General features: G+C 45.2%; 1 protein-coding gene across 3 annotated transcripts; it reads left to right on the top strand.

Moving 5' to 3' along the window:
• Positions 1–3,742: 3,742 nt before the first annotated feature.
• Positions 3,743–17,772, top strand: Bmi1 (BMI1 proto-oncogene, polycomb ring finger). 3 transcript variants are annotated; one of them, XM_032884425.1, is made up of 14 exons: positions 3,743–3,928; positions 5,173–5,284; positions 5,396–5,459; positions 5,563–5,597; positions 6,210–6,269; positions 12,901–13,031; positions 13,327–13,423; positions 13,964–14,019; positions 14,108–14,158; positions 14,297–14,405; positions 14,510–14,549; positions 14,820–14,918; positions 15,150–15,230; positions 15,317–17,772. In XM_032884425.1, the coding sequence occupies exons 1-14, from the start codon at positions 3,790–3,792 to the stop codon at positions 15,644–15,646; spliced, it is 1,404 nt and encodes a 467-aa protein (XP_032740316.1). In that variant the 5' UTR covers positions 3,743–3,789; the 3' UTR covers positions 15,647–17,772. The 3 variants fall into 3 exon arrangements, with proteins under 3 accessions (XP_032740316.1, XP_032740314.1, XP_032740315.1); XM_032884423.1 differs by lacking the exons at positions 3,743–3,928; positions 5,173–5,284; positions 5,396–5,459; positions 5,563–5,597; positions 6,210–6,269 and adding an exon at positions 8,168–8,702; XM_032884424.1 differs by lacking the exons at positions 3,743–3,928; positions 5,173–5,284; positions 5,396–5,459; positions 5,563–5,597; positions 6,210–6,269 and adding an exon at positions 9,008–9,053.
• The last annotated feature ends 3,400 nt before the right edge of the window (positions 17,773–21,172 follow it).

Here is a 21,172-nt window from a genome sequence, read left to right as displayed (position 1 = left end):
ATGGTAGCTCTCACGTTTCACTTCAGACAAAGATTTCTTGTCACTATCTTGACTATAGAATTCTCTATTTACAAAGCTTTAACGAAATTAGCACTCTTCCTTTAGGACAGGCCTTGAGATGTTTCCTTTAAAAGAAAAAGAATCTCTCAGCAGCATAATTTGGTCTTTTGGAATCTTGGATCTAAGCTATTTAACTCTCCTTATTGTTCAATTTTGAAGTTTTTATACTTTATGTGTACTCATTTAAAAGGAGAAAAATGGTACGAAATGGTGAAAATTGTATTTAAATGAAAATGGAGCCATTTACTATTTAATTTCAATATCTTAAATTAAAATTTCAAGGAGAAAAACCCAAAATGCTTGTGCAAAACCATAGTGATGACTTTTCTGAGCTTTTCAGAGAACATTTTATCACAGGTTTCCACTTCCAGGACCTAGTTTCTTTGGGCTATATCAGGTCTCACTTTCCTTCCCATAGTGACTCTGACTCCATTGAACTGAATTTGAATTTTGTTCTCAAATCCACACTTATAGACTAAGCTAGACTACATCTAGCTTATTGAGAAAATTGTTATATACATTTAAGTAATTATTGTAGCAATGAGCATTTTAGAAGTTGAGATTTCCTTTTATATTTAACCTGGGGTGGGGGGAAGCTTTAATATCTCCTTTTAACACTCAGATCACTGGAACTCTATAGCCCTGAGGGTACAAGCCTGACCATTAAAATCCCTAGTCCTAGTGTGCCTTACTTAATACTTATTGTATTAAGTGTATTAATACAATAAATGCATATGGGGGTAGGACCTATAAATTTTATTGAAATAGCTTTTGACCTAAAATCTCCAAAGGTCATGTATAACTCGGTTAAATATTCTTTCCAACTGTCCAGTTGTGGTAAGAATGGTTTAAAAAAAAACAATAAATTCTATTTTCATTAGAGAATTTTTCAAGAGCTTATTATAATTATCAAAGAAACCATATTGGGAGTAATAAGCAAAATGATTTCTGTTGTATGGGTAGCCTTTGGGTACCTGTTGTCATCTTCTCTAGCCGTAGAGGATGAGCAGGTAGTTTGATGGGCAGATCCTCTTTACTAAGCAAACTCGTCAAACCTGTAGATATCTTACAGGCATTGATGCATATTGGTTTGACTTTCTGCCCACAGATGTCCAATGGACTCTTTAAAGAAACACCTTCTCTCGGCTTTCTCTGCACAAAAGCAAAAAGTACTTGCTCACCTAAAAATGGTTTCTAATTCATAAAGCTGACATAATGCAAGAATAAGGCCACGGGGGAAGGCTGACCACAGGACTAGTACTGAAGTCCTGGCCAGTTGTCTTTGCAATGGCAATGCAGTAGCCATCATTAAGATGTTAAAACAAACAGCTTGTTCAAAGGATTCGGTGTACTCAGAAACTCTAAAACATTGTTTTAAAGGATACTTTTTAGTTCTTGAAATAACTTCTAGGTTCCTAAAAAGTAAAACAAACTTACCAGTACCTGATACTTCAATATTTGTAACAATAAAGGCAAGGCACATGTTGACATGAAGATGCTTGAGTATTGTTCTTTTTCTGCTCCCCAAACTCTTCTTTGAAAATGTCCTTTGAGGTCATATAGAGTCTATTGGCTTTGAGTCTGCAAAACTTTGTAAAGTTGAATGGAAGTTTCAAGACTAATTTCTGCCATGGAAGCAAAAAATGTTTAAGTACTTACTTGCTCACTTTCAGAATGCTATCCAGTTTTTCTAACAATATAAAATGTGTGGATTTCATGACTGTGACCAAGGGAGTCTACAGCATGTCGTTTAATAATCATGTTTTGCAAGGGCTGATCCAAGGCACATATGTTCATTAAATGAAATAAATACTCACCAAAGTGAAAAAAGGAAAAATTACCTATTGTAAGACAAACTAATTTTTAACATGTTTTGGGAGAGCTAGAAATATAGCCATTACTCGGGCCTATCCCACGAATATATTTAGACAGAAAAGACAAGTGCCCTGTAAATACTGACAGACGGGCATGCAGAATGTGAGGGCTATGAGGGGAAGCAAGCATTGTGAGCTGCCTAGCTTTTATGCCCACAAACTCACGACCATTTGTTCACTATTCTCTTCTGAAACAGCCTTTTGAAAAGCCTGGGCTCACACATTTATCTTTTCATTTTTCATAGTAAACTATGATCAGAGCTATCAACTCAAATTCCATTAGCATGGTAACACTCAGTGGTCATAAATTATATCATAAAGAAGATGTTTCAGTGTTGTTAATATTAACATATACATGGATCTTCCCTGTAAAATATTCCCTGTGCAAATCAAGTATCTTGAAGTTTTTCAACTGTCTTGGGTGGGGGGAGGGTTAAAAAAGCAGCAGAGAATTAGGGAGGGGGAAAGAGGGCATAATTAATAGGTACTTGTTCCTTGAAAACCCTAGGGATACTTCTAAGCCTTTCATGCTGGTGAGTTCTCACCTAGAAAGGGCTGCACGGGCTTTTTCAAAGCTTGGCTGAGCAGCGCTATTCAACTTGTTAGACGCTAAAGCATTCCATCTGTGTCCTGTTACTGTGAAGTGGGGTACTGTCCGATGTGACAATGTCACATACTGACATACTGACTTTATTCACTAGTAACAACCTTTTCCCCCCACAAATAAACACTTAAATTAGGAAAGACAAAAGTGTTTCAAGTTGAAGCTGTCATTGCCCTGGGAGAGTAAAAGACAACTCTTGTTCTATGGCCGCTTTCTCCTTCTTTCCAAAACTGAATTTTTTTTTTTTTTTTTTTTAGTTTTCAAACTCTTTAATTTAAAAAAAAAAAAAGCCTAATGTATCTTACTTCGCGGTTTTCTTAACAAAGAACTATTCTTGTTCTCCTAAACCAACTTCGTAGAAAAAAAAGGAGGAAGTTAAACTTTATACAGGATTTGTCTTTGAAGTTATGAGTATCTGAAAAAGTATTTCATTTACACTAAAGATCTTGCCATTCCTAACCGTACTTCAGATAAGTATCTCGTATATATTTACGAAGACTCTATTGAGTAATTAACGCCACGGACGTAGTAAGTTTAGGAGCACAGAATTTATATGACAGAGTGCTTTCGAAAGGTATTTATTCACAGCAGCATAAAATTTTTTAATAATCCTGTCAAATACGTTCATGAATAATTTATTAATCTCCCAATTGTTAAGTACGGGGCGCGCGCACACGCGCTCTTTATGCCTGTGTCTCGTGCACACCACGCAGAAATCTTTTGCCATATTCCTGAAGTGACAAAGACAAGGTAAAACTTGTGTATTTAAGATGTCCTCAGCCTCACAAAAGGGCAGCGCTGTGGGTCAGGCTGGCGAGTTAATACACGCACTGAGTCTCCCGCTGTCCCGAAGCCCAGCTTTTAGCCACACTCGCGGCGGCCGGATTCCCGCGCCTCCGGGCACCAGGCCGGGTGGGGACAGAGCTGGTGCGGCCCCAGGTGAGCGCCAAGCGGGTCCAATGGGCGTCTGCGGCCGCCGCGGCCGAGGCCAGCTACTCAGAGACCGAAGGAAAGGCCGCAGCGTCCCGCCCGAGGCCCGCAGGGCGGCTGAAGCGAGAGGCCCAGCCGCCGCCCGAGCTTCCCCCCGAACCCTCCCGAACCTCCCCGAGCCACCGCCCGAACCTCCCCGAACCGTCCCGAGCCGTTGCCGAACCTCCCCGAGCCGCCCAGCGGCGGGTGCGCGCGCCCGATCAGCTGGGCGCGCGTCCCGAGTCACGTGGTGCGCATGTCGAAGGTCACGGCGCGCTCACAATGGAGCTCTCCGAGTATGTGCAGAGAGGCATCCAGACGCTGGCGGATCCCGGTTCCTTTGACTCCAACGCCTTCGCGCTTCTCCTCCGGGCGGCTTTCCAGAGCCTGCTGGACGCCCGGGCGGACGAGGCCGCGCTAGGTAAGCGGCTCGCCCGCCGCCGCGGCCTGGGCGGAGGGGCGCCCGGCAGAGCCGCCAGCCCGGCGCCTTGGGCACAGCTCCGGCCCGGGCAAGTCCCCGGGCTTCGCCCAGCTCTCGGCCGGACTGTGGGGATCCGAGTGGGCCCTGAGCGCCGCTGTGCCCCCGCAGGGCACCTACACGCGGCCAGCTCCACGCTCCTGGCCTGGTTTTTCTGCCCGTCTCTTTGTTCCTTTGTAAAGCCGCGTTCAACTCTTGTTTGTGGCCTAAATGTGTGGGGTTTTCAGCCTCCTTGGAGGCTGCGGCTGTTTTGACATTTGGACTTCAACTGGGGAGGTCCTATGATTCAGCCTCCCCCGGCTGGGCTAGAGGGGGTTGAAAGGGGGCTGTTTCCGAAGTAACGGCTGGGTCAAATAGCACTGACATTTTCCAACCTAGACAACACCTCCGGATCCTGTGATCACTCCAGCACAGGCGGTCAGTGTGTTAAGCCCAGGTTCTTCGCCCAGAACCTTCATAATGTTTTGTTCTGCGGCGGTTACCAGGAAGAGAGACTTTTAAAACGGCTGGTCGCAGAATGCAGTTGTCATAATGGATTAAGAGCATACTTTAAGACAAATCACTTCTAGATAATTTCCTCAAGTCCATCAACACATTCCAGAACTCCTTGGGTCCCCGTCCCTCTAGTCATACTAGACACTTGGACAAAAAGTATGAAAGTGGAAGCTATTCTTCAAGCCAAAAGAAAAAAGAAAAATAGTAACCACCACCTGGGAGCTGTGTGTGTAGGGGTGGAGGGACTTGAAGATACTAATGAGGTTTTGACATTTCTGTTGTGCATGCTAATGTATGCCCTCCTGTCAAGTTTCCTTGATGTATTTATGTTCACGGAGCCAATTACTCTAAAATGTCATCTTTTGAAAGTTGTTCATTTTGAAATTTACACTGTGTAAACTACCTTCAGTTTCTCCTTTGCTTTTCAGTCCACCCAGCAACCACTACTCCCTTTCTTTGAGGTTTTTTTTTAAATATTAAGACGAAATAAAAGAAGATAATTGAAAAGAGATTGACAGCAGATTATTGATCTATTCTCTTTATTGTTTTGCAATTGACCTTGCTCCTCTCATCCATTTACAATTGAATTTTTGTTATCTTTTCTAAAAGGGTAGTTTTACCAAAACTAAAATATTCCTCTTAGGAACAGGGGTCTAAAGAATTTGTAATCTTTAGCAATTACTTTATTTTAGATCACCCAGACTTGAAACATGTCGACCCAGTGGTTTTAAAGCATTGTCATGCAGCAGCTGCAACTTACATATTGGAGGCAGGAAAGCACGGAGTTGACAAGTCTACTCTAAGGTACAGGCTTTATTTAAATACCCATTTATTTTTAAATGGTATCTTTGTGATTGTAATTTCAGTTTTTAAAGATAGAGACTAAACCTCCGTTTATTTCCCCAACCCCTCCAGCACTTATTTAGAAGACTGTAAATTTGACCGAGAGCGAATAGAACTGTTTTGCACGGAGTATCAGGTTACTTACTTTAAACTTTTAAATGAACAATTAGTACCCCCCCCTTTTTTTTCCTGCTGTTTGCAAAAATGTGTTTTCTTTCCTTTTCTTTCCCCTTCTCCAGAATAATAAGAATTCTCTAGAAATCCTACTGGGAAGGTAGGTACTGTATTAGGTGTCAAGCTGGGGCACTTTTCACTTGTGGGTAATGAATGGAGTGTATTGATGGGAAACAAAACAGGGCCAAAAAGTTTGGCATCCTGACCCAAAATAAAGGGCCACGGGGCAAGGGAACAATTGAACTTAAGCTAGTGTTTTCTTAAAAGTGGAGCCTGGCATAGTCTTCGTAGGCTGTTTTTACTTTTGCACTTGAAGATGAAGGTCAACAATCCTTACGTTCACAGTGACCAGTTAAGAGAGAATTGAGTAGATAGATACTGAAGGTTTTTCTGTGGATACAACAAAATCACCATTGTCTTTCAGTATAGGTAGATCTCTCCCTCATATAACTGATGTTTCCTGGCGATTGGAATATCAGATAAAGGTAAAGATAACAAGCTCTTCTGTAGAGGGATTTAGAGGGGCTTCCTTTAGGTTAGAGGTAAAGACTGGTGTTTTGTGTTGTTTTAGACCAACCAACTTCATAAGATGTGTCGACCTGGATATTTAGTGACCTTAAATGTAGAGGTATGTATAGATTTTTGTCTAAAAATTATGTGTAATAAATTTTTAATTTCCTTTCTATAAATAAACATTTTTTTTCTTCCATAGAACAGTGATTCCCAATCCTACCCAGAGATTAGTTTTAGTTGCAGCATGGAACAGTTACAGGTACAGTATTAGGAGCTTTAACGTTTCTTTCAATGGGGGTTTGAAAACTGTTATGGAAACTTTAAAATATAATCTTCCCATCATCAGATAATGAAGGTTGGTTCAGGATTTAATGGCAAAGGGAGAATGGAAAACAGACATTTAACATGGACTTCACTTTTAAAAGTAATTTAGTAAGGTCTCCAGTAGCCTGTATTTGCTGGTTTCTGTAATTTAAAATAACTTTTTAATGTTCAAACTCAGCACACTTCATTTCATCATGCATCTGATTCAATAAACCTGAGCAAGAGTGAGAGCACGGATTTAAAAATGCCTTTCACAAATTAAACTTTCAAAGCTTTAAGCAAAAAAAATTACCTATAGAGGGAAAGTACACATAAGCTCATAAAACTCTTAATACCGTCAGTGTAAACCTGAAGAAATTAAACTCCCCGTTGATTGATGGATATGACAACGAATTTCTTACCAATTAAGTAAAATGAAGAGCATCCCTAAAAATTTGGATGAAATTGAATGTTTCAAAGACATCTGTAGTCATTTCAGAGTAAATATAAGTAAAACTTTAAACAATTAGAAAATGTGTGAATAACCTTCCTTAGAGAAGTTGAGACATGATTTAGATATTCTCTGCCTGCAAAAAAAAAAAATCTGTTAGAAATTCTCTTTTAATTAGAACTTGAATAGCTGATTGGAAGACAAGATCCAGTAGGAGAAGCGCTTCTTTTGAAAGTGATTTGCCAGCGGTTAAAATCCCTTAGACTCCTTAGGTGTTCTTCCGACTTTCTTTCATGCAGCTGCTTCAAAGTTGGGTGCTTCCTTACTTGTATCCCCAAGTTGTGACATGAGTTATACATCTTTTAGGACTTGGTGGGGAAACTTAAGGATGCTTCAAAAAGCCTGGAAAGAGCAACTCAGTTGTAACTTGGGGAAGCTGATGACCCAGGAGCCTAGAGGAAAACCAGACGCGCCATGTCTCCTGCAGGACCTTCGATCGTGCGAGCTGGATGTCATTTTCAGTAGAAAAAGAGCTCCCTTTTGAAGTTATGCCAGCCATCAGTTTTGACACTTTTTTAACACATGTGAAATGGTTAAGAGGGAAACTCTTACGCATTTGAATTTTCAATATTAATCTTGCATTCCTTCTATCTTGAACGCTTTCAAGCCCTATCAAAGTATCGTACCCTGAATAAATAAGGTGGTATTCCCACAATAAGGGCGGTATTCTGTTTGGAGTTTGTGTATGAATGACGACCCAGTGCAAGGCACATCCGACCAGCGCTGGCTAGGGACGCCGCCTTAGCCCGTGTTAAGCGCCGCGGGAAAGGTGTGCCGGGGAGCCGTGCTTGCCGCCCGGACGGCCCGTTACCTGCGCCCGGCCCGCCCGACCCCGCGCGCGGAGCCAGCTCGGCTGCTACCCGCGCGCGCCTCTCCCCGGCCGCCAGCGGGCGGGGCGGCCGCTGTTGTTTCCGCGGGCCGGATTCGGCGCAGGTTCGGCGGGGCCGAGCCGGGGGTAGCGGCCGGGCGCCCCCGGCGGCGGGCCCCGCGGACGTGTGCGCCGCGAGCGGGAGACATGGTGGGGGGCGGGGCGGCGTGCGGGGCCGAGCGGGCCGCGCCGGGAGAGCGGCGTGTGGCGCTGTGGAGAAATGCCTCCGTCGCGGCCGCCGCGCGCTGCGAGGGGAGGGGGCTGGGCGCGCGGCGCGCAGGGGAGGGGGCGGCCACGGGCCCGACTACACCGACACTAATTCCCAGGCCGCCCTTAAGGAATGAGGGGAGCACGTGACCCGGCGGGGGGCGGGGGGAGGGGGCGGGCGGACTCCGAGCCATTTTGGAGCCGGTGTCAGTTTCCACTCTGCCTTCAGCGGTGCATTTTTTTCCACCCTCCCCTCCCCCTCCTCATCCTTCCTCCCCTCCCCCGCCTCCCCGCCCGCAAGCACACTCGGCGCCCCCCGCCCGTCCGCCTCCCCCACGCGAGTCTGAAATAATAATCGTAGTATTAAAGGCAGAGACCGGGCGAGACAATGGGGAGGTTGGCGAGGGAGCCCCGCGCAGGCTTAGCAACACCTCCCAGCCCCGCAGAATAATACGGCTCGGCCCCTCTGCGCGCCCTCCCCCGAGCGCGGCCGGGAGGCGGCGGCTGCGCCGAGGAGGAGGAGAGGCCCTGAGGAGGCGGCGGCGGAGGCCGCGCGGAGGCGGAGGAGGCCGCGCGGGAGGAGGAGGCCGCAGCGCGCGAGCAGGAGGCCGGCGGGGGAGCGGCATGAGCGGAGCGCGGCGGCCGTGGCTGCTCTTGGCCGCGCTCGGTGCCCATTGACAGCGGCGGCGGCAGCTCGCTCCAAGATGGCCGCTTGGCTCGCATTCATTTTCTGCTGAACGACTTTTAACTTTCATTGTCTTTTCCGCCCGCTCAGATCGCCTCGCGCCGGCCGCTCTTTCCGGGTACGTAGGAGGCGAGGCGCCGACGGGCCGTGGCCGGGGACTGGTGGGGGTCGGGGCGGCGTGGAAGTGGGGGGCGGCGGCGCTGACAGCGTGGGCAACCGGCCCGCGCCCGCGCCCGCGCCCCGCGCGCCCGCCGCCTCCCGCGGCGCCGGACGCCCCGCAGCCCGCACCAGCGCCGCCCGGCCGCGCTCCAGCCGCTCCAGCCGCCGCCCGCGCCGCGCCGCCCCACGTTTTAGTTCCCCGCTCCCCCGAGCGCCCCCCGGCACCCTCGCGCCGCACATGGTCCCCGAGAGCAGCACTTGTGTCTCCAGCCTGAGCGGCTCCCGCGGCCGCTGCGCCCTTTGTTGAGAGGTAGACTTTGCTGAAAAGGGTACGGGATCCTGAGATCGGGCGCTGCCTGGGTCCAGTGGCTTCCCTCCTCTCCCGAAGAAAGGGCTCTGGAGGTCTTTGAACCTCCAGGGAACGCCCCCATTTTATAGGGATGGGTACTGTGGGGGACAGCGATCCCGACGAGGTGGGTGTTAGGCTGGGGGGAGCCCCGACAAAAATGTTATTAACTTAAGTTGGAGGGACACTTGTGTGAAATTGGATGGCTGGTAAGATGGCGGTTCCCAGTTGTTTCCAAGGTCTTGTGCATTTGTGTTGAAAAGGGTAAAGTTTTCAAGGTGGTATTTGTTGGGAGTCGTGGACAGAGGTTCCATGCGTACTTGGGGCAAGCTCTTTGGGAGGTGGGCATTTCAAATTTAGAGCTTTGTTTTGGAGTGAAGACGGTGACTGGACGTTAGCCTTGCTGAAGCTTTCTCCCCCCTCCTTTTTTTCTTCTTTTCCCTTGAAGACAACTACAACTTTCCTCTTTGCTGTGGGATGAGCTGAGACTTGGGTCCATTGCATTTTATAGATTTTGCTCAATGTCAGAATAGGTCATGTAGTTAAGGGGATGCTTCGGGGAAGGAGCACTAACGCGTTGATTGCTTATGTTTACGTAGTCATTTGGACTTGACAGCGCTGGGGCATGATCTTTTCCCCAGAGCTTTACAGTTAATAATTGGAAATAAACAAGGAGAGAGACTTTGATCATTCCCAATTGCAATAAAAGGATTTAGTGGGCTTAGTGGTCACGGTTCAATATCTGAAAGAGAATTGAGCATTAACCCCTTCTCTTAAAGTAGACAAAATTCCGGGCATATTTACCCAAATGCAGATGTGTGATGGTAATTCAAGCTACTTTTAAAGGAGCTCTCCCCAACCTTTGGGAACATGTTGTAAAACGTAGTAAAGACTTGATACTAGAGGATGTAAAAATGTGGACAGCATGAGTTCTGAGACTATGTAGTAACATTTGGGTCTTAAGTAGACTAGTGAGATTAAGGAGAATTAATCGAGGTTGGTTTTTTTTTGTAAAATTATTATATATACTGTGTTTATAATCTATAGTAAATTGTATTTTTTCCATGTCTTCTATGAAAGGGAAATATTTGAAATAATCTACGAGGGCAAATTATACTATTGTAATAATATCTTTAAAACTATGTAAAAGATTGTGTGTGCATGTGTAGACACTCAGATACCACATACAAACTTTTGTAAGGCATGTAAGCATTCGGATATATTTGATAAGTCCATTGACAATCTACCACTGAGCTCTTGAATGTATGTTGTGTCCAAATGGGCAAAGTTCTCCCCATCAGTCAAGTCACCTCCAAAGTCACCCACACTTGCATTTGTGCTGTGAGCCCCCAGTGGGATTATGGAGTTCATTTGCATTTCTTAGGTTGCTAACATCAGAGCTGGCCTCTGTCTTCCTTCACTTTGACATCACTGGTGTTAGGCCTCCAACTACAAACTGACAGCTCCAACTGACTAAGCTGTATTTCTACTATTGAGTATTTTCAGCGTTTTGTGCTGGTTGCATTTTTATGATTTGTGCGAGAGGTGCACCTCTGGGGTGCAAGAGGCTAAGTCTCACCAAACATTCTAGGAAGTCTTCATGAGATTGTCAGTATTATCCAATAGGGTAAAATGATGAAGAATTGATGTTCTTGATGTTTGTATCAGTAACAAAGTGATAATTGATTAGCATTAAGAATGGTTGTAGGCCAAATTACTTTCAACTGTGGGAGGGCAGTTCCGTGAATTCCAATTTAAGGTGAACTTGAGAGACTTTGGTCAAGTGGCTCAAAGAGAACTAACTGGTGTGCCCTCTGAGGTCCTGCTCTGTGGGTTGGTATTTGCTCTCCTGTAGTAGGGTGACACGGAGAGGATGCAAGGCTGTGTGGTGTGAGGACTGGGTATGGCTCCTTCCAAGGCTCTCTAGGAGAGGCTGTGGTTTCACAGGAGAGTTGTCTTTAATTGGGAAGAGTGGTCTTCAATCCCCAAGTGCGGTTGGATTTACATCTTGCTCCTTATTAGTGGCATAACTTCATCCACAGCTTCTCAGCCTTGTAGCTCATGCTAAATGTTGACAGAGTCTCAAACTAGTAATGCACAGGCGCTCTCTGGTTGAAGTCACTCTCAGAGAAGCTTTCTGGGTTTGGGCCATCTTTAGTACTCATCCCTTTTAATTCCAGTCCTTGAGGTATGCTGGTTGGTTTTTCCATCTTCTGTATTAAGCTTTCCTTAGAATTAAAGTCCCAGGTGCATTTTGTTAAAAATTATGCAAGTTCCTGGATTTTCATTGCAGACAGCTCTGAGGCTGAGTCAGGTGTAGGTCAGTCTTGGTTTAGATTCTGTGGTGGATAAAAGGGTAGGTGAGGCTGCATCCCCACAGCCACGTCCACACAGGTAACTGACTCCCTGAGTCCTGTCTGCTGTGGTGTTGCTGACAGGTCTCAACTTCGAGTTTTCTAAAACGTATCTGTGAGTATTGTATGGAACTTAGGTGAGAAAAGACACCCCCCCAGCCCCCTTTATTCTGCATTTAGCTTTGGGGATGGGCTGGCCTCTTGACTTTTTGCACCTTGTCACTATACCACCCACTAAAGTAGTTTTTCTAGTCTCCAGAATAGTTTATTCAAATGAAAGTTTGCGCCTCCTTCTCTTGAGAAACAGATTTCTGGATTGAGCCCTTCCAAACACTTTGCATGGCTCATCTAAACTACTGGAGGCTTTCTAGAGAAGGGAGCCTTAGAAGTTCAGTGCAATAAACGCCTCTGCAACTCCAGTCTTGCCGGGCAGGGCTAAGTGCACAGTTGGCAATTCTCAAAAGATCTCTAAGTAAGATTTCTGACATAGCGAATGATAACAGGACAGTCAGAAAAAGGCAAGATGAGAAATAGCTCTTCCTTCCCAACGGTCACGGAACAGACCCGGAGAGTGTCTGGAATGGCCGGTGCACTCTCTTTGGGGTTGGAACTCTGGTGGCCGTCACCCGAGGATCGACACCCTGCGTCCCCGCCCCGCCCCTCCCCCGCGCCCGCCACCCCACACGCCCGCAGAGGCTGGGCTCGGCCAGCTCCGCGCAGAGTTGCAGCGGTGGCTGGATGCCAAGTGTAAGTGTAAGTTGCTATGGAAACCCCAACAGAGGCGAGTTCCGAATCCGGAACAAGACCTAGCCCGGGGCACCTCGGGATCCGCCCCTCACATCCCGCTCGTGTCCGCGGCGCCCAGGCCTCAGCCGAGGCCCACGAGGTGCTTCTTTCCTCGGCACCCAGTCCGGAAATGCCGGGGATGCAGGAGGCTCACTGAGCGCTTTCCCTTTGTGGGGCCCGAGCCCTGCCAGGTTCTGGTTGCTTGAGCTGTCTAAACAAGGATCACGAAGTTTTTGACTAGAGGTCCCGCAGGAAATGCCACAGTAAATTCGGAGACTTGGATCAAGCTCTAGTGGCTAGTAAATATCTGCGGCGGCTTCGTGGTGGCCGCAGCAGAGCTGCGTGGTGTCTGCGGAGCCTGAGGACAGCTGGGAGAGACAGACCGGAGTCCACTGGGCTCCCAGCCCCCAGCCCAGACCTTTTCATCTCCAGGAATGGCCTGAGAGGCCAGAAGTAAATTTAGTTGGATCCTTTTACACCATTTAACAGTGGAGGTTATTCTGATCTCATTAGTAAATTCCTTTTGTGGAAAACGTTTGGAGAGTCCAGCTGTAGAGTGTTAAACGAGTTTTATGAACCGCTCAGCGTTTCAGGGTATACAGTTTCTTGGAGTTGTGGAGATAATCTCAATTCTCTTGAATTATAGCCAATACTTTTTTTGTGTCTTGCAGGGTCTTTTATCAAGCAGAAATGCATCGAACAACCAGAATCAAGATCACTGAGCTAAATCCCCACCTAATGTGTGTCCTGTGTGGAGGGTACTTCATTGATGCCACTACCATAATAGAATGTCTACATTCCTGTAAGTACACAATGTTAGCCTTCTTGTGTCTGTATGCTTCACTGCTCATCCTGACCATTAAAACTACCAACATTCCCACATTCCTTGGGAATGTTAGTACACATTGTGAGATCTCCTTTCTTATGTATGTAGTGCATTCTTACAAGTAGGCAGTGTGGAGTTTTTAAGGTCTTAATGAATTTCACTTTTTTAGTTTTCAGAAATACCTTCTTCTTCATTTCCCATCCTTGAATTTTCAGTTCCGACATTATAAACTTTCTAAACTCACACAACCTTTTTATCTTCCTATTTCTAGTCTGTAAAACATGTATTGTGCGTTACTTGGAGACCAGCAAGTATTGTCCTATTTGTGATGTCCAAGTTCACAAGACTCGACCACTACTGAATATAAGGTAGGAGAGTGCTGGGGGGGTGTAGTCACTGCCATCCCTGGTTTTGCTTTGCCGGAAGTTTATTCCTGACCTGTGCTGTATGGGGAGGGGAGGGGGGAGAACTTTAATTTCTTGTTATTTTAATGACTGTGTTTAGACAAAGTTTGGTTTTATTCCAGTATTTTAAAGGTGTCTGTCCTTTAAAATTGAATTAGTTTCCCTTTCTTGTGCATAGCTTTATTGACTTCATGACAAATGAGTAGTGTTTTGTTTTGTTTTGTTTTGTTTTTTTTTACACTTCCATGTTCTTTATTCTTACTAGTGAGAGTTAGGATTCTTTGTTACCTTGTGAAAGGCCTACCTCTCTTGACTCTTGGATGTGAAGAGTTAATTACTGAAGAGGGTATCAGCAGGGTTGAGAACAGCTGCAGAGCCCTCCTTGGGCTTTCTCCTCAGTGCTTTTACCCTCAGTCACAGCCAAGAAACTCCCCAACACCCACAGTACCCAGAACACAGGATCAGTTCTAGGTTTGCCTTATTAATTGATTCTTACTTTTTCAGGTCAGACAAAACTCTTCAAGATATTGTATACAAATTAGTTCCAGGGCTTTTCAAAAGTGAGTAAAGCCATTCAATGAATTTTTTTAAACTGTTGATTTTGCCTACTATAACCAATGTCTCCCTTTACCTTCCCACATACCCCAGATGAGATGAAGAGGAGAAGAGACTTCTATGCAGCTCACCCTTCAGCAGATGGTAAGCTTTGGGGCAAAAGACATTTACCTGGGGAAGAAAATCTAGTCAGTTATTTAAATTATTGTATTTAAATCATCCCTCCTATCTGCTTATAGGTAAAATATTGTTTTTAAAACTGACTTTGAAATGTCTTTGCAGCTGCCAACGGCTCCAATGAAGACAGAGGAGAAGTTGCGGATGAGGACCGGCGGGTCATAGCTGACGATGAGATTATAAGCTTGTCTATCGAGTTCTTCCACCCAAACAGGCGAGTGCTCCCAGGCTGCTGTGCGGCAGGCACACAGGTGGTGTGGCCCACTAGGTGGTACGCCCACCAGGTGCTTTGTTTCACTGTGATTTCCTTTCTTTTAGGTCGGATCGGAAAGTAACTAAAGAGAAGCCAAAGGAGGAGGTGTGTTCTGTACTGCAAACCTGGGAGGGGACTTTGGATTTCATGCTGTCCTTTAGACTATGAGGGGGTTATATGATATTATTAAATGGCCATGTTGTGTTAGGATTTTGTTGCTTAGTATTTTTAATATTAGATTCAAAATGTAGCTAGTTGAGAGTTGCATTTTGGTGTGACTGTTAGTACCTTTTTATCATATTAGGCAATTCAAACTTTTTTTTTACCTGAAAGTTAGGAATTGGAAGCAAGTTACTTTTGTGAATGTGCTCCTAGGTGAATGATAAAAGGTACTTGCGATGCCCAGCAGCACTGACGGTGATGCACCTGAGAAAGTTCCTCAGGAGTAAAATGGACATACCTAATACTTTCCAGGTATCTACCTCGTCATTGCATGTAGACTTTAAATTTAAATTTTTTTAATTTTCCATTCTGGACCTTAAGCAATACAAAGAAATCTTAAATTTGGTGTCAAAAATTAATATATCTCTTAAAATGGTTGGTGAAGATGCTTTTTAAAGCATTTTGGATTCTATTTAGATGACAAAAACACAGGTGTTTTTCTTTGTCCCTTTGTCACTGAATATCTGACCTTCACTTCAATAGATTGACGTTATGTATGAAGAGGAGCCTTTAAAGGACTACTACACGCTCATGGACATTGCCTACATTTACACCTGGAGACGGGTAAGTAGTCCTCTGCCCTAGGTAGGCCACGTTGGCCCAGTGCAATAGGGAATTGAGTGGTTTTCTCTTCCCTTTTAATGTTGTAGAATGGCCCACTGCCTTTGAAATACCGAGTTCGGCCAACTTGCAAAAGAATGAAGATGAGTCAGCAGAGAGACGGACTGATGACGGCTGGAGAGCTGGAGAGTGACTCTGGGAGCGACAAGGCCAACAGCCCAGCGGGAGGTGCTCCCTCCACCTCTTCCTGCTTGCCCAGCCCCAGCACTCCAGTGCAGTCTCCTCACCCACAGTTCCCTCACATTTCCAGTACCATGAATGGAACCAGCAACAGCCCCAGTGGTAATCACCAATCTTCCTTTACCAGTAGACCTCGGAAATCATCAGTAAATGGGTCATCAGCAACTTCGTCTGGTTAAGAACTAAGGGGAAGATTCTTCACCCCGTTTGAGATACCTTCATCCATTACAGCTTAGAGATGCTAATACATGTGACTGTCGTCCAGTTTGCTTCCTTTGTAGTGACATTCAATTTGGCTATAAAAGATGGACTAGATGGGATACTTTATATGGATGTTAAGTTGAAAAGAAAGATTCTCTAAAGAATTGGATTCTGAGAAGGCGGGCAAGGTTTTTTCTGTGTTAGGAAAGATGTGAAATGGTTACTGTGACCACTGTTTGGAACTGGAGGTGTTCTGCAGTGGGCAGACAGTGGGCCATCGTTTGTTACTCTCAGCTGACGCCTACATTACATTCTCTTCGGTTGTTCTTGTTGTTATGCTGTTTGGTGACCCTGTAGAAAACAAGTGCTTTTATCTCCAAGTTCAGCAAATGGAAAGAATAGGCATAGAATGCTGCATTCTATGTAGCCATGTCACTGTGAATAACAATTTCTTGCATATTTAGCCATTTTAATTCCTGTTTGATTTTTACTTCTCTGTTGCTACGCAAAATGATCAAAGGAAACTTGTTTTACAATCTGTATGCCTAAAAAGCGGGTACTAGCGTTTATTTTCCTGACTTGTTTAAATGATTCGCTTTTGTAAGAATCAGGTGGCATTATGCTTATTGTACAATGCCATATTGGTATATGACATAACAGGAAACAGTATTGTATGATATATTTATAAATACTATGAAAATATTGTGTTTCATGCATTCAAAAAGTTGTAAACTTCTCTAAATGGGTTCGACCTTTGCAGATACACAGTGCACCCTATGCTGAGGCTTGACACCAGCACAGAATTGTTTTAATGTTGATGGCTAGTTCCAGAGTCTTTTCCACTGAGAAGCAAATGGCAGATCTTCATAGCTCTGGCTTTTCTCCAATAAGACTTTCAGAATTAATGTTGCAGTAAGGAAAAATTTTAACCAAGGCAAATGGAAACAGTGTTTTAATTTTCAATTGGTTAAAATAGAACTAATGTGTCTTTAAATACTATTTATCAGTGGACTTCTAAAATAGATTTTAAAGTCAGCCAGTTAGTTGCTGAAGTAAAACATTTTATCTACAACTTTATGTTAGTGTGTGTGGCACAATAGTAATTTCAAATTTAAGAGTTGTTTTCATAGTTAAAGGAATCTGCCTTCTCTGTAATATCTGGAAATAGAAGCAATTTACTATGAGTTTCTACAGGTATTTTTAAATAGAGCAAACATGTTGAATTTAAAATATGAATGACCCTACCAAGTCTCAGTTTGCTTTGGTCGAACTTAACGTGTGTTTATCAGCCACCAGTTATCTGTGAGGACGTTTCTTCATGTTTGTATGGACCCTGTAGCTAAGCATTTCACGGTCTGCAGTCTGCAAAAGAAGCACAATTCTATTGCTTTGTCTTGCTCATAGCCATTAAATCATTACTTTTACATATATTGCTGTTACTTCTGCTTTCTTTAAAGATTTAGTAAATGTTTTATGAAGCCACAAAATACATATATTTTTATTTTGATCTAAATTTGTACAGTCCCATTGTGTGTGTGTCATTTCTAATTATAGATGTAAAATTGAATTTCATTTTTAATTGGGAAAATTCAATAAAAGGATATTCATTTAGAAAATAGCTATGATCTTTAATTAAAATTCTGCTATGAAAAGCACAATGTGCAGAAGTTTTGGGAACCCTGTAGACTGTAAGAGCTAACACCTAAGGAGCATAATTGTTGTCAAATGATGTTGTCAGTAATTGCTTTGTTGTACATTGCTTGGAAGCCCAATGAAAGGAGTATCTGTTTATTTACAATCTTTGAAGCAAAAGTTACCAATGTTTACCAATTTTGGTGAATTTAACTCATTTTTCTAGACTTTTCTCGAGGTTTTCACAGCGTTATCTAAGACAAAAGACATCTCACCCTCTATGATGGACTTACTTCTGAGTGCTTTTGTTAAAGCCTCAGAGGGTTACTAAGCAGTGTGTCACCATACTTGAAAACATTTCCATTTATTGTATCTGGGAGGAGGCTTTTTACCCTTACTCAATTTGAAAATTGCTTAAGCTTAAAGGATATTTCAGTCAAAATTTGTCTTTTAATAAAACAACAGAAAGATACATTGTGGTTTGCTTCTTAAATGACCAGTCATTGCTGCTCTTTGTTTAGGTTTAAAACCTTTTCTAACTTCCCACTTATCTTCAAAGATTTTTTTTTAAGGGAGCCCCTATCGAATATCCTGAGTTTGTAATTTACCATTTAGGGTACACAAAAAGTAGGCTTTAAAGTTTGACTTTCACTCCCAAAGGTATTCTAGCATCCTAGAATACAAAGATAATAACCAAGTGGTCTACAGAAAATGCCCAAATTGATCCCACAGATACTTAGCTTAAAGGTAGAAAGAGAAATGGGGCCTGACTGCTGTTGTGTAAATAGTGATCTATCTTGCTTTACACATGCAGAACACTTTACAAGTACTTTTACCTCCTAAATTGCCAGCCGCTAATTGCCCTGAGTAGAAAGGGGTTGCCTTTCAGCTGACTTAACTAGTTAAGCACATTGCTTCATTTCCATGTGCCCACATTCAGATGTTAGGCTCTCTGGAACTAAAATACAACAAAAGCAAAACTTTCCTTCATCTTGTTTCCCCAGGGTTGGAATTAAACTGTTTGTGATATCTTTCATTTCACTGTGCTTGTTGTGTGGGCCTATCAAGAACAATTTTGTTTGAAACCTTTAAATGCCCACATGAAATCCTTCTCCTTGTACAGACCAGCAAGAAAGCAATCCTTTTTTACATGCCGTCTAGGACTCAGGATTCAGGAGCGCCTTGCACCAGAAACCCAATCAGGATCCTGGGGGGAAAGAAAGTTGTTTCACTTTTCTCTTTGTGTTCAAAAAATTTAAGACACTTTCCCTCCCACTGCACCAGGAATAACAGAAGTTCGTATATAGTGCTTACAGGAGAGATTGAAAGAAAAGGCTGGTAGTCAAATTATATTTAAAGTAACTATTTTCATCGTGTGAGTCTTGTAGCCACACACAAAACCCTTCTCAAAAAGTGCTCGTCCCTTTAATACACCTAATTAAGTGGAACATGGATCCCAGCTCTAATTTAAAGGTCTTAGAATATATATAACTCAGGGAAGTTATCTTCTTGTATAAAATGAACAGTACAACAGGTGGTTATTTCCAAAACCACACCCCCAATCCCGACTTCTGCAACAACCGCACCCCTGCCCCCAATCCCTTGTTCCCAAGTGGGGCTATAGGATCAGGTTTTATGTAAGGAAGAGAAACAAGTTATCACACATTCCAGCCTCCAGTAATCCTGCTGAGAAACAGTCCAGAGGAGTCCTTGAACCAGAGAATCGCCCTGCAAATCTCAAGATCACCCAGCTTTGATTATGAAAGTCTCTGAAAAATGTTTACACAGTCGAGTGTTTCCTGTTTCCGCAGTTAATTTTTAAAACGTTTTTTTCTTTTGGTTCCTAAAACGGATTTCCTTTATTTGCATCAGTTTCTTTTTCTTGGTGTGTAATTTCTGGAGGTATTTGTCACACGAAGAACTCCCTAAAACTGTCTTCACCAAGCCCGACTCATCTGTCACTCCCGGATCATTATAGGATTTCTGAAAACGTACAAGTGGGAAGTTCATTGGAATCTCACTTAGCCCCTTGAATAAATAGTAAAACACCCAATAAAAATTTCTGAATTAAATTCCCTTTTCTCTGACCCTTGCCACAAAAATCTACTTCCAGAGATTATCAGAACTTTTTAAAAAAAAAAAAAAAAGCTGCCGTTCTTTCAGTCACCTACGCGTCAATAAAAACATCCCTGCTTGCTATTAATTTGGGGCCATCATAAACCCCAACTTTAAATTTTAAGGTTTGTGCAGTTGGACGATCTCCAACTCGGTTTTAAATCAGGTAGAAGCCAAGCTGGCAGGAGTGCCTTGACTTAGATAGCTATGGATCTTGGTACAAGGGAAACACGTCGAAAATTGGGACAAAAGATTGCGGCAGTCTTCCGTCAAAAGGACCGAGAAACAGGGGAAGATATTTCAACAGAAGCAAACCAGTTGCAGAAAATAAAGCCGGGGACCAGAGCGATTGTCCGGATTGTCACACCGGTCCAAAAAAGGAGCCTGCAGTTCCGAGGAGAGGCGTGGGATGCCTGAGGAGACGGCTTCGTTGAGACGCCAGCGCCGCGTTCCACCTCAGGGGCAGGTTAGAGGCAGCGTCCCTCAGTCCGTCCCTTTCTTCCGTCTTGTCCTTGAGCCGCAGAGCAAGCTCTGGGTTCGAGCCCGGCCGCGCTCCGCCTCTCCCCTCGCACGAGCCGGCAAACGAGCGCAGGCCGCGAAGACCCGGGAGGCCATTTTGCGCGTGCGCCGCTCGCCTCGCGCCGCCCCCAACTCCGAGGACGCCGCTCCCGCCAAATTTGAATGCGAGCTCCTCAGGCCGGGCCGGGCTCCGGAGGCCCGTGGACCCTGAGGGCTTGCCGAACCGGAGCTCCGGGGCGACGGGCGTCCAGAGCCGCGGCGCTGCAGCCTCGGGACCCCGCCTTCTCTCTGAAGCTGTCCACAGCTGCGGACCGCGCGGCCGTCAGGGCGCGGACCGGACTCCCGGGTGGACCCCTTTACCCCAACGCTGCATGAAATCACCCCTTTGTCCCCTCCTCTCTGCACGCCGTCGTTGCAAAGCCATTGCCTCTTCTCCAAGGAGGTATCCTTGGAGCTTGAAGTCCGGGTTTTGTTGGATGGATTTGAAGCAAAGTTACTAACAGATTGTCCCCGCAGGTGACCAGGACCTGGAGGATGGCTTGCTCGCTTTGAGCGCGTCCATCTCCTGGGTGGGCGCCCTGATGGCAGGGTGGAGCGGGCGAGGGTGACAGAGGCAGGGCATCTCGTGCTCTCTGCGAAGGATCGTCCAAAGAGACACTTGTCCTCTACGTGGGTCGTAGAGCCGGGGACAGGGGCGCAGGGACTCGAGGGCTCAAGGGCGCAAGCGTTTCTCTGATCCCGGGGAAGCGAAAGTGGCTAGCCTGGGGCAATGCGGGCAGGCCGATCCCCCTCATCTTTGCAGCAGGCTGCAGAAGCCGCCATTTGGGGACGGATTTCGGCGTGTCTGTAGCACGCTGTGTAGGACGTCACAACTGGCTTTCACACGTGGCTTGTCCTTAACACCCCTCCCCCATTTTAGCGAATGCAAGTTCTCCCCCTGGTTTTCCTCTTCTCGGGGAGAGGCACTGCCTTACCCGGCCTGGGAGGGACCGTCCCTCGGACCTTTGTACCCAGGGGCCGGTGTGACAGAGAATGGAGACCAGCCATCCTTTCTCGCTGCCGAGGGTCTTATTTCTCTGTTGCTGAGGAGCGTGTCTAGATCCCCGCGGTCCCCTCACGGGTCCCCGCCTCGGCACACCTCCGAGGTGTGAGCTGGGGAAATGGGAACCTAAACCTGCGGGGACTGAAGCCACCTGGCCAGTGGCAGCCCGCGAAGGACACGGGACTTTGCGTGCAGT

This window comes from Rattus rattus, chromosome 14 (genome assembly GCF_011064425.1).
Source record: "Rattus rattus isolate New Zealand chromosome 14, Rrattus_CSIRO_v1, whole genome shotgun sequence".
NCBI lineage: Eukaryota > Metazoa > Chordata > Mammalia > Rodentia > Muridae > Rattus > Rattus rattus.
The sequence above is the reverse complement of the archived record's forward strand: the minus strand, read 5'-3'. Positions and strand labels throughout refer to the sequence as shown.